The sequence below is a fragment of the Aythya marila genome (genome assembly GCF_965140915.1).
Source record: "Aythya marila genome assembly, chromosome: 5".
Taxonomy (NCBI): Eukaryota; Metazoa; Chordata; class Aves; order Anseriformes; family Anatidae; genus Aythya; species Aythya marila.
In genome coordinates, this window is record NC_139046.1 from 35,415,374 (window position 1) to 35,430,859 (window position 15,486).

The window sequence follows — 15,486 nt, forward strand, 5'->3', positions numbered from 1 at the left end:
GGGGAAGCCTCAGTTAAGTATCAGCATTGTGTAGGTGTCCTGTATTGTGTTTTATCCACTGTAATGCTGAATATTGATCCTCCTTATGTAATTCACTGATTGGTAGTTAATTATGTCTCTAATAAACACATAAACCACTTCAGTCCTGATTTGATTTGAACTGCGTGAACTGAGCAGTTTTTCCCTGATGAGAACAACAAGGAAGAAGTAAGGGCTCGGAATGACACCGAAAAAAAAGAGAAACAAAGAAAAACTGAGGGCAGAGAAGAATAATGGGGCCTAAAAGACTGGGAGAACAACAAGGAATATATGTTCGCCCCCTGGCATAGCTACAACTATCATGATCTAGTGAGTTCATGCTGTAGCATTTCATTAGCACTGCTGTCACCCTTGCCTTGGGCTAACCCAAGTTTGCATCCAGCACAGTGAAAATGTGAACAGCTTTCCCCTACACGGCACGCAGCCACGCCACATACACACAGTGCACTTTAAGATAGTGCCTGACATAACAACCTGGAACTGAAAAGGGAGGCTGGCTAAATTGGTTATGAAAGTGCAAGTACACAGCTCCAATACACTGAATTTACATGGAGACTTCGGATTTCGCTTTTCTTTGACTTAGGAGCCACCCAGTTTGAGTCCTGGTCACAAAAAAGATGATAGTCTACTGAACCACAGACCCACTTCCATTGCTATGATCTATTTTGCAACAGAAACCCCCAGAAAAAGAACTTTTACACCGACTGTCAACCTGTGCAGTTTCTCCAGCACTACTTTCTCTAAGTTTTTGTTGTGAAACGAAACAATCCCATGACTAAATAAAGCTCTGGGCAGAAAGAAAACACTTCTACTGAGCATCTTGCCCAAAACAACATACAACAGCAAATCAAACATAATGAAAATATTCCAAAACCATAACTTAAAATGCTGACAACAACATGGGAAAGATTCTCGGGGGAGGCAGAAGGGAACTTTTTTTCCCCAAAAATGCGAGCCACCAAATAGACACTACAGCTAGAACAGGATAATCTTACCCTCTAGCTGAACCTTCCCTTTTTATCTGTGTTCTAAAATTGCACTGGTTGCTTTGCTAAAAATACACTCTGAAGTTGTCATAGCTTTTGGTCCTGGCATGTCTTTTTTCTGCCTCTGAGAACAGCTAAAGTAATAGATCACGGTAATTAGACTCTGATGGGTGCAAGAGACAGTTTGTTTCAGTTACAGAGAGGAACAAAGAAAAGATGAGGCAGAGAGGAAAGAAAACTAAATAAACAAATTTAAATCCAAAAATTAACTCTGAATATGGAGAAAACTACAGAAAATTTGAAAAGGCTACAGGATTATCAGCAAAATCTCTAACCACAAAGACAGACACAATACACTAGAGCTAAGGCCACCTTTTCCAAGAACAGACAGACAGATCCATGTGGGCAAAAATGCGAAGAATTATTCTGTGCAAGCAGAATAATTTGAATGGAAACATTTGTAACTTACATATTTTATATAAGGCTAACCATTATAGCCAGGAAAAATATAAAGGTTGTTTATCCTCATTACCTCAACAGCATAAACATATGTGCATCTGGATGTGGGTGTAGATAAAAAGAGAAAAAAGCCAATAGTTAGAGGGTCTACCTACCACATTAAATGCATTTCCTTATTTTTAACTTTGCACACCACCTACTCAGTTGGATCTTCAACCTTAGCTAAGGCTCAGCTGTTTCCTCAAAACAAAACAAAGAAATGGACAGAAACAACAAACTATGAAGTGCCCACAAGCCCTCCCTGTAGGTGGATTGCCTCCACCTGAAAAAACAAACAAAAAAAAAAAAAAAAAAAACACTTCTGCCACTTACGTGGCAGTTTCATTTGTGTGTAGACAATGATGCAAATCTGCTTCTAAAGTCCTCTGAGCACTGATTTCTCATGTTTTTACACTAATGCCTTAGAGAACTGATCATTCATACATGTCTAACTGATGCAGCAATCAGACCCACAGTCCCCAGCCACACCCCAAGGTTCCCTGAACATCCACAGCCAAGGTCAGTGGCGTTAGTGCTGTTCAATGGCACCTGCACGTGTACAAACTGTTTGCTGTTGCAGGAATAAAACATGTTTGCAGGTATCCTAGCCCCCATCCAAGGTAAACTGAGGAAGGTACATATGTAAGGCTAGAACAACTTCTTGGCTCACTATGTTCTCCACTTTTGCGAGGAACCATGTCACACAGTACTACTCAAAAACATACTGACATCTATCCTAAAAACTGTTAGCCTCCTTGGCCGTACTACTCTGTGCAGTGGCTGCTGCAGAGCTCTGCTTTTCTTAGAATTAGGAATTAAGAGCACTCTTGCAGAGTAATTACGTCTCCTGCCTTTCTTTGCTCAGCTAACTACACTGTTCATTTCTAGTCCATCCTGTATAATCAGGTCATGATCTCTTAAGGCAGGAGATGAAAAGAGAAGACTACACCATGACCTAGATGAGGCTCCATCGCTGGCTCTTTGTGTAATGCTATTGACACCCCTGGATATACTTCTCCAACACACACTGAGCTTTTATTTGTTTTCTCCATCACCACAATGCACCAGACTATGCTTCTCCTATGACTTACCAGCGTACTTGGGTTTCTCTTTTCCACTGCTCCTAACTGGACCCAGCCAACCCTGCTCTTTGTCCCCTATGGCACAGCTTCTCTGTCTCTGTAGGGCTGAACTTGACACCACTGCTGCAATTCCTCTTAGCACCACCCCACACAGTGGAAGCTACTGACACAACAAATCACTTTGTTAAAAAAATTAGCAGGCTTTTTAAGTAATAGTTAATTCATACTTGCAAATACTCTTGTGCCTTGGCTGCACACAAAAGTTGACAGCAACCTGCTTTTCTGTGTGCAATACAGAAGTGCAGAGGTAAAGCTGCCCTGACACGTAACTCACACATTAATCCATCTTGCTAACAAGGGCGGGGTTAAATTTACTTTCCAACATTAACAAATCTGGTTTGGGGGTTACTTATAAAAAATGAAGTGTTTCTACTCCTAAGGTACTGACAAATACTCTCGAATTCAATCCTCGTCTAATCCTGTGTTATTGCTTTTAGTGTGGAAAAAGGGTAGAAATTTGGAAATGTCAAGTGCAAAATTGCTTAAAATGTCTTAAACTAATGTCTACCATCTGCATAGGCACATCTTTTGGTAAAACTTGAAGAGTCTAAGTCTGCAGTGGTATCAACTCATGCATTTTATGATTATTTTTAAGTTAAAGAACCAGTTGCAAAGCAGAAGCAGTTATGTGACAATCTCAGATTTCATGTACAAAAATCAGGCCCAAAGCCTCTACTCAGAAAAATCTTGAAAATATAACTCAAGGGACGAATTAAAAAAATGCCAAAAGTATCCAGCAGTTTAAATGCCTAAAAGGCATTTACATTTTCGGCTATTTCTTAGGTGAGGGATTGTTTTTCCGATATCTAATGTAAACAGCACAGACGTTTTGCTCTGAAAAAAACAGAAATCTGTTGAGGGATTTCTTGAAACAGCAAAAATCCCATGGCTTGCTGTAGCTGAGCAAACCAAGCTACCAGGGCAACTATGAGAAGTTCCCATGACAGTGTTCCCACATCGCCCAATTGAGGAATTCAGGAAAATATTGTTACCAGTAGCTGGCCTCAAGGACAAGGTCTATGTGACTGCTAATCACAAGGGGGTTGTTTTCTTGCAGGTGGGGTTGTTTTCTTGTAGCTGTTTGTCTGAGTGCTTTTGACCAATAATCTTGTGTGAAACACTGTCCACCCCTGTTAAGTTCTCTATAAAAGTTAGGCTATTCGGGCAATAAAATGGAGCATGATCTGACTCTACTGGTGTCTGTCGTGCTTTCGGCCGTGCTTCCTGCAACAGAAATCCTTACAAATAATGAATCCAGTGGCACTTCAAGGTACAAGAGAGATGAGCTGCTGCCTCTCAGTAGAACACCAAGAAACCTTGAAAGACTCAGGAAACCTCAAAAAAGCTGCAGACTGCTTTCATTTAATAACACATAAAAGTTTCATGCATAGATATCATCTCATTTACACACACAGCAGCTTTTCCTTCCTTTGCCACAATGTCATCCCTTGGACTATCCCCTTATGGTTTTGTGCGCTTTTGCTTGCTTGGACATTGATCTACTAAGATCAATGTTTGTGCTATTGAGCACAAATTAAGAGCAAACAAATAGCACTCTTGTTTTTTTGATCAGGTCCCAATACCTGCATAATAGTTTTTAATGTGAAAAGCTAATTTTAACAAAAGCCCCTTTCTGCCATCTTTCTGCTTTGTGGTCCATACATTTCTTCTACTCTGTCTTCACAAGCATCTGCTCTTCCTTCCCCCACCATCACCACCTTGGGCCCATTCTCACAGCAACTCTCCAGGTATTTGCCTTGACTGGAACATTGGGAGCTGCCTGGAAAAAAGCTGCTAACATAAGATTGCTTCTTAAGATGATTATAAATCAGATCTTACATGAGAGTTTAAGAAGAAAATAATGCTGCCAAATACTGAAGGTAAAAAAAACAACTCAGATTTTCTGAAAGCATCTTGTGGCAGCTGCAAGTTTGTATTATATTTACTTAGAACAGTAATTGCCTTTGGAAATTAGATTTTCCTGCTTGTTTAAAAGATTTACGATGAGTAACCATGAAACTCAGAGTTAACTCACTAACTGCTGACTGAAATAGCAGATGTGTCCAGCAAAGTTTAACTGCAGAGATGGAAACGTACCATTGCATAACCCAGGTCATTTCTTTGACAACACCCTTTGACATCCCTCAGAGCATGCAAGCTCAGAATAGCTCTAAAGATCTCCAACAGTGAAGTTTATGAACTCTTACCCGTTTCATCTGTGTTTTCATCCTTCTTGTTATAGTCCCCAGGTACTCCTAAACAAATCTTCCTAATTGGTATTTTCAGTTCCTATTTAGCCAAGCCCAAAGTATTTTGCCTTTTTTTTTTCTTTCAACAACATGACAATTTTTCCAGTCTTTTCTCTAAGGAGATTTGATTTGCCAAACTGCTTTGGTAATAAGCTGCCTAGTAATGCCAGAAGGTGTCCATGAGCAGTTCATTTTTTGTTAGAGGCTGGAGAAGGTGAACTTTCAGTCCCAGAATTATTGGAATAATAAGCCAAAGGGCCTCTGGGACAGAGTGAACAGGGCCTGGAAGCCAGAAAAGCAATCAAGAGTGGCTCAATTTCAAAACATAGTGACAGGCACTTACAATGAGTTGGTATTTTCTGTTACCGTTTGCTTGGAGTGTGTTTTTCTCCTCTCACTGGCTTTACACAGCATGTTTTTCTTCTGTGCTGTGGCACCCACACAATGCTCACAGACTGCAGTGAAGACTGGGATGTTGCTCACACCTGCAAAGCCCTTGTGCAGGGAGATCTGCTCGCATGAAGAAGAGGTTAGTGCATTTCAAAGTCTTTTCAGGTATTGTGTACCACTCCTCCAGTAGTAATCCAAAACACATCAGCATCTTCTCCAGATGTGGCCAGACCAAAAAAACATGGCTCTGACTTTTTACACAGAGAGCAGTACTTACACTGCAATGCAATGTTGGGGGCACCCTGACATTTTCTCTTGTGTATCGATATGCCGCACAAAGACAAATGACAGCAGGCCCCTGTGGCGATGCTACCCACAGCCCTATAACCAGCTTGGAGCTGGGGACCAAGTACTGAGACACACGTGGAGATGCAAGGCAGCCCAAATCCTAGGAGCAGGATGTAGCTTACCTTATTATAGATGTCTACCGCATGACATAACCCCCTGGAAGCTGGATGTTGGAGCATCCAGTAAAATCAGTAGGGTCCTAGTCAATACATCTCACATAGTTTAGGGTACAATTCATCTTAACAAGTGTAGGGTGAGGTAAATCATACCCCCACCACCACTCACACTAACGAGTGCACCTGCACTACTAATTCACACACAGATGTCTTCCAGAACAGCAGGGCAACACGGAACGCTTTGCATTCAAAAATAACATGCCTCAAAATTTGATAAATATCAGCCCCCAAAAGGTTAACCCTGAAGGTAGAAGAAAATAAGACATGTCTCATTGAGACCATCTGCTGTAACAATCAAAGCAGTTAAGAGTCAGTTTGCTTGCAGGAGTCCATAGAGAATATCACAAACTAATTGGAGTCAAAATAAATTAGTTTATTTTGTTCTGCATGGCCAAAATTCATTCCACTTAGCTTTACGTACCTAAGTAAAGAGAACAGACGGTTCTAGGCTCTTTTCCATAAACAAAACAGACAGAGGTTGCTCCAAAGGGGCGCTCACCATCATCTAAGGTCTGACTTGTTATTCAAATGCGCACATCTCTTGCCACCAACTATAAAGAAAGGCAGGCTACCACAACCACCCTCATGGCTTTTGAGCTTCAAAGAGACTTCAGTGAGCCTCAGTAAAGAAAGCATGAACAATTTGAGGCTGTACATGTAGGGCTTCCCTCATCACCATCCTCCACCTTACACCCCCCCAAAAAAAAACAAACCCTACTTCTAGGGGCATGACAGCGATGGCAAACAACAGAACAGATGACACTAAGAGCAGGAATGACTCTGTCCTGTTACTGAAGGCCACTTTTATTTCTTCTTCAGGGAGATCAAGAATTGCATCTTAGGGTTGTTACCATGAGAACCAAAACTTTTTTTCTTTTTTGTATGACCTAACTGATACCAACTCTAAATTGTATGGTATGTGGGCAGATTGTGTTGTGTATTTCCGGGAGTCCAGTGCAGTGTTTTTTCTCATTCATTAGTAGTAATCAAGCCATTTGAAAAGAAATTAGAGATGCAGAGCTAAACATTCATTTGGAGAGAGTAGAGATAATCAAAAGAATGAAGTCTTCTCTCAGATTTTGCATACGGTTTCTCAACACTAAGGGACATATAATTGATGCATAATATATAACTAATATCCAATAGTAAATTAGGTTCAGAAAGTTAATCACCAATAGAAATAAACTTTTTTTCAAAAAACAGTTTATATTAACCTTACTCATGAAAGAAAAAACAAACAAACAAACAAACAAAAAACCCTCAACACACAAAAAGCTGACAGGTGTCCATTTGTTAAAAATACAGAATTCCATATTATTAAACAGTGCATGGGGCATGCCATCATAAAAGCTAACCACATATTTTGACAGATGACTGTGTTACAAAGGGCTGATAATACTGACACGTAGGGAACACCGGTATGGAGAGAGGAATCAAATGGCATGAGTGCACTCCCCTTTTGTGACACCAAATTCGCAAGCCTTATTCTATAGTGACAATAGTGAAACAGTAACAGGCAAAGAAATGGAGAAATCCTTAAACAGAAATGCCATGAGATGAACAGAAACTGAGACACTGTCAAACAAAATAAGTAATGTTTCCAAACATCGGTAAATGAGTTCTCTGCAGAAGAAATTCAGTGCCCTAATTCTAGACCATGCAACCAGAAACTCCTTTCATGTCCCAGATCTGCTTCCATCTGCTGCTGTAGGACCTCTCAGCGAACAGGTTCTAGAAAGACAATCTGACTAACCAGCTCCTGCTACTTCCAAACTAGCAGCCGAAGTGTGTTCATAACACATTCAAAACAAACAAGCCTACACATTACCCAGAAAATTTTCCCATGTTAACAATTCCAGATTCCAAACCAAATATGCAGCTACTAAACCAAAATCACGGTTATCAAAAAGTAACACTTTAAACAACTCATGCTCTTGTATGAAACCTAAATTATTTTCTCAGCATATGAAAGTCATCAAGATTGCAGTCACACAAGCAGAAAACAGTACGATGCATACCCAGCACATTTTAGTTATCTGTAGCTATTTGCTAAAGGTGTAGAAATGATTAAATATATATATCTATATATAGATAGATAGATAGATAGATTTAACCCAGGATTGTACTACACAGGGAAACTTGATTTGAGCTGGCATTGTAGCTCCCAAGTTAACAGAATAGTAGCTTATTTGAGCCACACAAGAGATTTTACTTTTGTCGGAACTATCCAGCACTTCCACGTGCTACATAAGAAACATCCTGCAGACTGAATAAAAAAAAAAGTATTTACATGCTTTCATTAAATTACAGAGACCCAATTTCATAGATAATATATTAACCTACCCCAGAGTAAAACACTGTCTTAGCAAATAGATTGTTCTCCTTCAGCTTTAATACCACCTCTGGAGTGCTTCAGAATAAGCCACTTTATCATTGTGGAAAAAAATGGTTTCTGACATTGTGCACTGCTGTTATTTTACCTTTGCCTAATACATATTTCACTAGCACTTGAAAGGCTTCTCTTAAATTTAAGCAATGCAACAGGAAGTAATAACATCTACCTGCAAAGAATCAAACTGTAAATTATGTAACAACAAGTGCAATTTGAAAAATAGAAAAAACATATGAGAAGGTTGTTACACACCAGCTGCTCTAGGCTTAGTGTGATAAAGCTTGGAAACATGTACAATTATTTTAGCTACATTCAGTAAACTTGAACAATACTTAATAATGTTGCATCACAACCCTTCACAAGAAGTTATGGTTTTCACGTTACATCATTATAAGTCTTTCATCAACTATTTTATACTAACAAGCATAAATTCTTCCACTGAATGGAATACTTCCGAGTTCTCAAATGCTATAGTTCAAAACACCTACTTTACTGAAAATATTTCAGATATGGATCCAAGCAGATGGCAATACAGCTTTGTCTTCAGAAGGGACAAGGATCCTTTCACGAGCCAACAGCCAGCGAGGAGCAGGCTCCTGTAAGCAGCTCCCGCTCCTTACCTTTCTGTAGACGATCATGTTCGGGGAGCTCTCCTCAGGATCCGCAGCTTCCGCGCTGCCAGGGTCAGCAGGTGCTTGGGCCATGTTTGCCTCTCGTTGCTGGGGCTGTGGGGATGGGAACAGAAGTCAGAGCCACCCCAGGCTGCAGGGAGCACGTGAAGGACACGCAACGAAGGGACAAGGACAATATGGGGGAACCACACTCCGGACTTCAGCTACAGTGACACCCCACCAAAACGCCGGGACAAGCCACAGCCCTGAGGGCCGAGCAGAAAGCCCACAGAGGGAGGTTGGTGAGGCAGTGGCAGCACCATCCCTCAGCTCTCTGCTCTCCAGGACGAGTGCAGAGCAAGCAGCTTTGCTCCCTTCTCCTCATCACACAGCCAGCAAGCTCCAGGCCAACCACCAGGCTCAACTGTCCTCTAAAAGCACACGGAAAGCACTGCCTCATCTCCTCCAGGTCATGCCAGGCTCCAGCCAAAGACATTTGTTATAAAAAAAATCATATGGTCACAGTGCAGGGATGATGCTTTACATCCTACATCCAATGCTACATTTTAAAACTTTCTCCCACCAGCGCATTTGACAAGTTGCATGTTAGAGGAGGCAAGGAGAAGAGATGGAGTCACGTCACAGCCCTCACCGGCCTAAGAGGGTAACACCACCGCTTGTAGACACCAGCTCCACAGCTGTTCCATGAGCAGAGGTGCTTTAACATTGGAAGTACCAATATTTTATTAAAATTTGAGACAGAAATGTCGAAATATGCTTGAAATATATACATGGATACTTGACCTACAGACTCCTTGCTTAAAAAAAATAAATCACCATCAAGCCACCTCCTTCATTTATAGGGAGAAGAGACTTATCACATTTCCAAAGGCGACAAAATGCCTCGGCATATAATACACACATATAACAGATGTTCAGACCAGTTTAGACACTATTTTAAATTTAAAGGATGTTAATTTTAACAATTAACTTTAACTCCTATTAAAGTTCTTCTAAATTATACTCTACTGCCATTCTGTTTTTTGCTAGAAGCCCAGACATTGCACTGTTGTCCCAGGTCACGAGCCAAAAAGGAAATGGAATACATTCTTTAAGCATAATGATTAGATACAAAAAAAATCAAATAGCACAAACGGTGAAGGGTAAAACATTTTAAATTACAGCACTTTGAATGATTTACACTGATGTGCATTTTCACAGCCTTTCTCAGTCTTGATTTGAAGGCGCTAAACAATTAGGCTCTGTATCCGCAGTCAGTTTAATGAGGTAGAGATTTTCTGTAACTTCCTGAAGGCAATGACAAGCCAAGGCAGAGCTGAGAGCATTCATCAGGTCACCCAAGTTTCAGCTTCACCTGCATTATGGAAAGACCATGTTTACCCCTCACATTACATCTGAGATCATCCATATTTTAAAAGAAAACAACTGGAATTAACTTTTAATTGAGCGGTGCCCTTTAAAGAAGAAATTTCCAATTTCTAGTCAAAAAGCCCTCTGCAGCATTATTTAGCTGTGTTCACTCGTTGCATTATTCACTTTGAACGTTCTCATTTACAAATTGTGGTGTTGTTCTACTGCTAGCTCACTTGATATTTTCTGACACTTCAGGACTTCCCACCACAGTGCATCTTGAAGCTTCTCAGCTACTCCGGTGCAACAAGACAAGCAACAGGAGGGGTAGAGGTACATTTTAAGGTAAACTCATACTTTTCATTTTGGTTCACAGCGTTAATAATTTCCTTCAAGACAATTAGTATCTTCCCCTCTTACTACCAACATGTCTTACATAATTTTATTTATATATATTTTATAAAATGATGGTTAATTCAGTTTCCTATAGCCCAAGCATAAATTGTGTGAATGCATCTGAAAAATGACAGGGTGTCCTTCCTCGGTTGTCACACTTATTTTAGTAGCAAGTATGGCATTCCTGCTAATCTCAACTCACTTTGCACAAAAACATAGATAGGTGGACTTTGTGTAAGCTTTGCATGCAGGAAAACACTAAATTTTATTTCTCAATTTTAATGAATAATCCAAACAAATCAGAAGAACATTCAGTTATGCACATTCCTTTATGATTACTACCTTACTATGAAAATCACTGTAAGCTAAGAACTCTAGCTTTTTTTAGAACTCCAACCTGATATGTATATAAGCTACAGAGGCCCAGTAGATACTATTGATGGTAATTAAGGGGGAGAGAGGAGCAGCTGGACCATGAAGTCCATATTTAATAGCTCTCCCTGTGTTGGCAAACTACACTGCCAAATAATCAAATGACAACTCTGGATATTATTTGCAACCATTTTCAACTTTTACTGATTGCAGTGAGTGTGTTCTTCAAACAGTTGTTTTCCCTGGCTTTTCTGCAACAAGAAGAAGAAAAAAAAAAAAAAGCCTGATATTCAAATACAGAGTACTCAAGTGGCAGCAGAAAACAGTTATGTATTTGGCAGCCAGCATCAATAAAGAGTAGATGTTAATTGATTACACCGAGTACTGGAGAGGCAACAACAGGAAAGGAAGCAAAGCCTTGGCAGAAATTAAACCTGGCAGTCATTGTACTGCTTTGGTAGTTGGACTGTTTATTTTGCCTGTCTATATGTTTTCACATCCCCATCTATACATTTGAAAAGAGCAGAGCTAAAGACAGAATGACCATGGGAACTGGTCGTTCTTTATAGCTTTGAGCTATTCACCTCTAGGTTGCCTGTCCACATCCAGCCAACCCAGGTGATGGCTCTGCCAGGAACATCTCAAGCCACCGGTGGCCTCTGAGCAGCCTGTCAGTGGTTTCATTATACCCCAAGAGGACACATGTCCATAATCCGAACAACATCAAGTCTTGCAAAGCTCTAGACAGTTCACTCAGGAATCCCTGTGAGCTCAAGAAGCCAAGAAGAACAAAACATTCACTGAGTCGTAATGACGATCCCAGTGAGAGCAGGAATTTCCCTCTTCCTCTTCCTTCCAGGCAGAATTTTAAAACGTTATTTGGCTTGCTGCACTGCAAAAAAGCTGCACTGATAAGTGCTACCACTCAATAATGTTCTATTAAAAAACGAAAACCACAACAACAAAAAAACCCTTACCCCAACAGGAAAGAATCACATCACCAATTTTTCAAGAGATCCTACTGACTTTTTTTTAAAACAGCATTTTTCCTCCATGCCAGCCTTCTGTACTCAAGAAGCAAGCAGAAACAGGTTTTAAAAAAAAAAAAAAAAAAGCCTCTGCCCTCTGAGCCTTTCCAAGTAAATGTTTGTGGTGCATTGACCAGAAGAGAATCCAACTCCTTCTTCTATGGCTGTTTCTGTTATGCAGGGCAGAGAAAGGTGAAAACTGACATTTCATTTATGTTTTTAAAAAAAATTAAAATTACACATGCAGTCTTCAGAACAGATCCTCACCAATTGTTACCTCAGAGCACAGTCAGCATCTCACTCCTACAGGCCGTTACCAATGCATTACCAATGGCTAACACATACCAGCACACATCCACACACCAGCAACCAAAACCCATATGTGTGCTTTCAAAATAAATAAGTAAATAAATAAAACTGTCCCTGAAGGTTAAAAGAATGCTATTATCCCATGGCTACTTTTCTGACAACAGCCATCCTTGCAGTAATTTAGACTCCACATCAGCAAGTGATAACACTTGAAAACCATTTGTGCTAACTGTTCTCTGAGTCAAACATACACAGGGAGCAAACCAGTGGTCTGTAACTTTTTGTTTGTGGGTAAGATAGCCTACGAAGCCTTAAACTAAAACCTCCAGAAAAAATACCAAGATAGATGCTAAAAGGAGAGGATGCATTTGGCTCTTTTTTTTTTTCCTTTCAAATTTTCTTATTATTTTATTCTTTATAATAGCTCTTCTTTTTCTGGAGAAACATAATCATGCTGGACTAGATAAGCAGCCACAGACAAAACGTACTGAACTGTGGTGAGCTTTATCTCCCTCTTATCTGATCAGGCTCCTCAAACTCCCCCCAAAGCCAGAGGCTGCAAAGAGAATAGCTCCTATATATCACAAAGGAATCGGTGAACTCATTTAAACTAGAATAACCAATAAAATATTGCTCTGAAAAGCAAGAAAACCTTTTGGTTTTCTTTACATTTTCTGATACAGGAGTTTAATAACAAAATTTCAAAGTCAACAACCTCTACATTTTCAGGCAGAAATACCATCAGTATGTATGTTATCTCAGCATATATGTAAATTTGGTGATAAAAACTAAGCAATAAATTAACAGCTTTCCATTCATGCTCTAAAATACCTTGACTACTGCAAATGACTGCTGTAAGAAAACTCTTATAGGCACAAAAACCCATCTGCTTCACAGAAATTACCCCATCTACGAGTCCTTATTGACTCTGGGTTTTATAGATAATGGAGACAGAAAGAGAAGAAATGCCAAGTTAGAAGAAATTCTGCAAGGCAAACTATTTCTTGAAAATATCACCTGGGTTTAACAAACCTATACAGGATCATATTTAGACTTTGATCCTCATTTAATAAATAATTTGTCAACTTAATAGACAAAATTGGCAGTTGCAAACATTTCTTGCACATCTGAGATAAACTGAGATGGTTTGCTTGAGTAATCTGCACAAATTTAATCCTAGAAAACAGAATCTAGTACATGAATCCCTATGTAAATATCTATCAGAACTGCTCAGCTGAAATGCAATTTGGGATAACAGTAAGTGGAAATGACCTTTGTGCTAGTTAATTAATGTATTTCAAGAGTAGCTTATCATTGACTTGTATTACTAACATCAAATCATAAGAGATTTGAAGCTTTAGCACACCACCGTAGAATAAAAATTGATTTCACGTCATTAATATCCTGCTAATTTCATTCTAGCTACTGGACACATCTAGACTACATGGCTTTTCACGTGCCTGAGGAATCATATAGCCACATACCTGCTGAACCCAGTAGGAAAAATCCCTGCCTGGTTTGATTCAATATTCAGATCAAATAGATCTTGTTATTAAAGTGACAGCAGTGAAGAGGCAGGGAAAAATAACCAGCTAACCCGCATTCAATTAGTGCCCATTAAGATCAAGTTGGTATTTCCCATCCATTACAAAAGTCTCTCTATCATTGCACTGGGAAGAAGAAAACCTGTAGGTTCCCTTTCTTCTCCTGGTTAACTGTTACTTCATTAAAGTAGGGATCCAACAAGTCGTGCATACTAGAGGACAACACAGAGGAGCCACGTGCTAGCGAAAGGGGGACTGGGGATTCCTGCGTAGGGAGCGACCCCACAGTCAGCAGTGCCCGAGTAAAGGGTCTGGTGTCACTCCAGGTACCACAGCGCTGCTCCCTGAGTGGAGGAGCAGCCAAGGGGGTCTGCCTCTGGTCAGTGAAGTCCAGTTCCCAAAGCACATAAAAGTCCTTCCAATGACTGCTTTGGAAATGAGACAGTAACTCAAGTAAGTTCCTCTGAAAATACTTTCCCAGTGGAAGATCATCCCCAGACTTTCTGCCCCTCCCCACAAGTGCTGAGCTCTGCAGTACTATCAACAATATTCACTCTGTTGCTGTTTTTAAGTAACAAAGTATAAACACTTCCAGCAACCTCCCTTAAAGTTCAATATTATTACTTTTTGGCCAAACAACTTCCTCTTTGTTTATGAGAAAGCAATTTTATTTAGACAGGGAAATTTCGTAGGTTCCCAAGGACCCCATTCCTTTGCCCTCTGTACCAGCTCACAGCTGGCACACACACACACACACCAGCATGTCTGCTTCCAGTGAAAAACGTGCCTCAAAACATCCTGTGGGGATACCTACATCTCCATACAGCACCAGGGCAGAGAGCAAGCTCTGTGCTCCTGATCACTTGCACTGCTTGGCTGCTAGCTTGCTCCCAGGCTCCCTTCTGGAGAGCTCCAAACCAGTACTTGTGCTGGCATTGTTCTTGGAGCACAGGTCTCTCCTGTCACTGCTTGCACACAACAGTCAGTGGGGGTGATCCTACACGAGGTTAGGCTCTCAACTTCCTACTCATTCCTCCACCAGTTTCCCAAGAAATTGTGCAACTTCACAGACCCCCACACCACATCCTGTCCTGTGATGCATAACCTTATCCCTGTGGGCTGCAAAACAATCTCACATTTTTTAAAACATTCATTGTAAAAACAACAAAAGCACAAAACCCCCACCATTATATCTTCAAGACACAGAGGAGATACCACCTGGTGGCCAGAAGAGGCTCCTGAGCCAAGGACACGTACTGCGGGCACAGCCATCCATCTCATTTGGGCAGAGCTAGCCGTCGGACATGAGGCAATCCAAGCCGCTTGGCTTCCTGCATATAGACAGGCTACCTTTTTAAACTCAGCCCACTGCATAATTTAATGCGAGCCGCTGTTTTCTCTACATACTTGTCACCACTCACTTGCTTTTCCTGGTTATGTATGCCCTTTAATAAAATGACTACACGCTCAAGGTGCCACGTTAGCCACAGGTGGCCTGTCTCAGTTACCTGGCAGAAGATCACACGGCTTCTTGACAGACAGCAGGAGGTGATTACTTTCCTCACTTTTCCCCAGGCAGCCATGCCCCATTTGGATACTCTGTCTACATATTTCTATACCTGCAGGTATTTGTAG

General features: G+C 40.6%; 1 protein-coding gene across 1 annotated transcript in view; it reads right to left on the reverse strand.

Moving 5' to 3' along the window:
• Nucleotides 1-15,486, reverse strand: part of RGS6 (regulator of G protein signaling 6) — a 254,432-nt gene that overhangs the window by 232,890 nt on the left and 6,056 nt on the right. The window contains exon 3 of the mRNA XM_082760815.1: nt 8,841-8,945. Within this exon, the coding sequence (XP_082616941.1) occupies nt 8,841-8,924 (84 nt within the window). The 5' untranslated portion in view covers nt 8,925-8,945. The remainder of the gene's footprint in view (nt 1-8,840; nt 8,946-15,486) is intronic.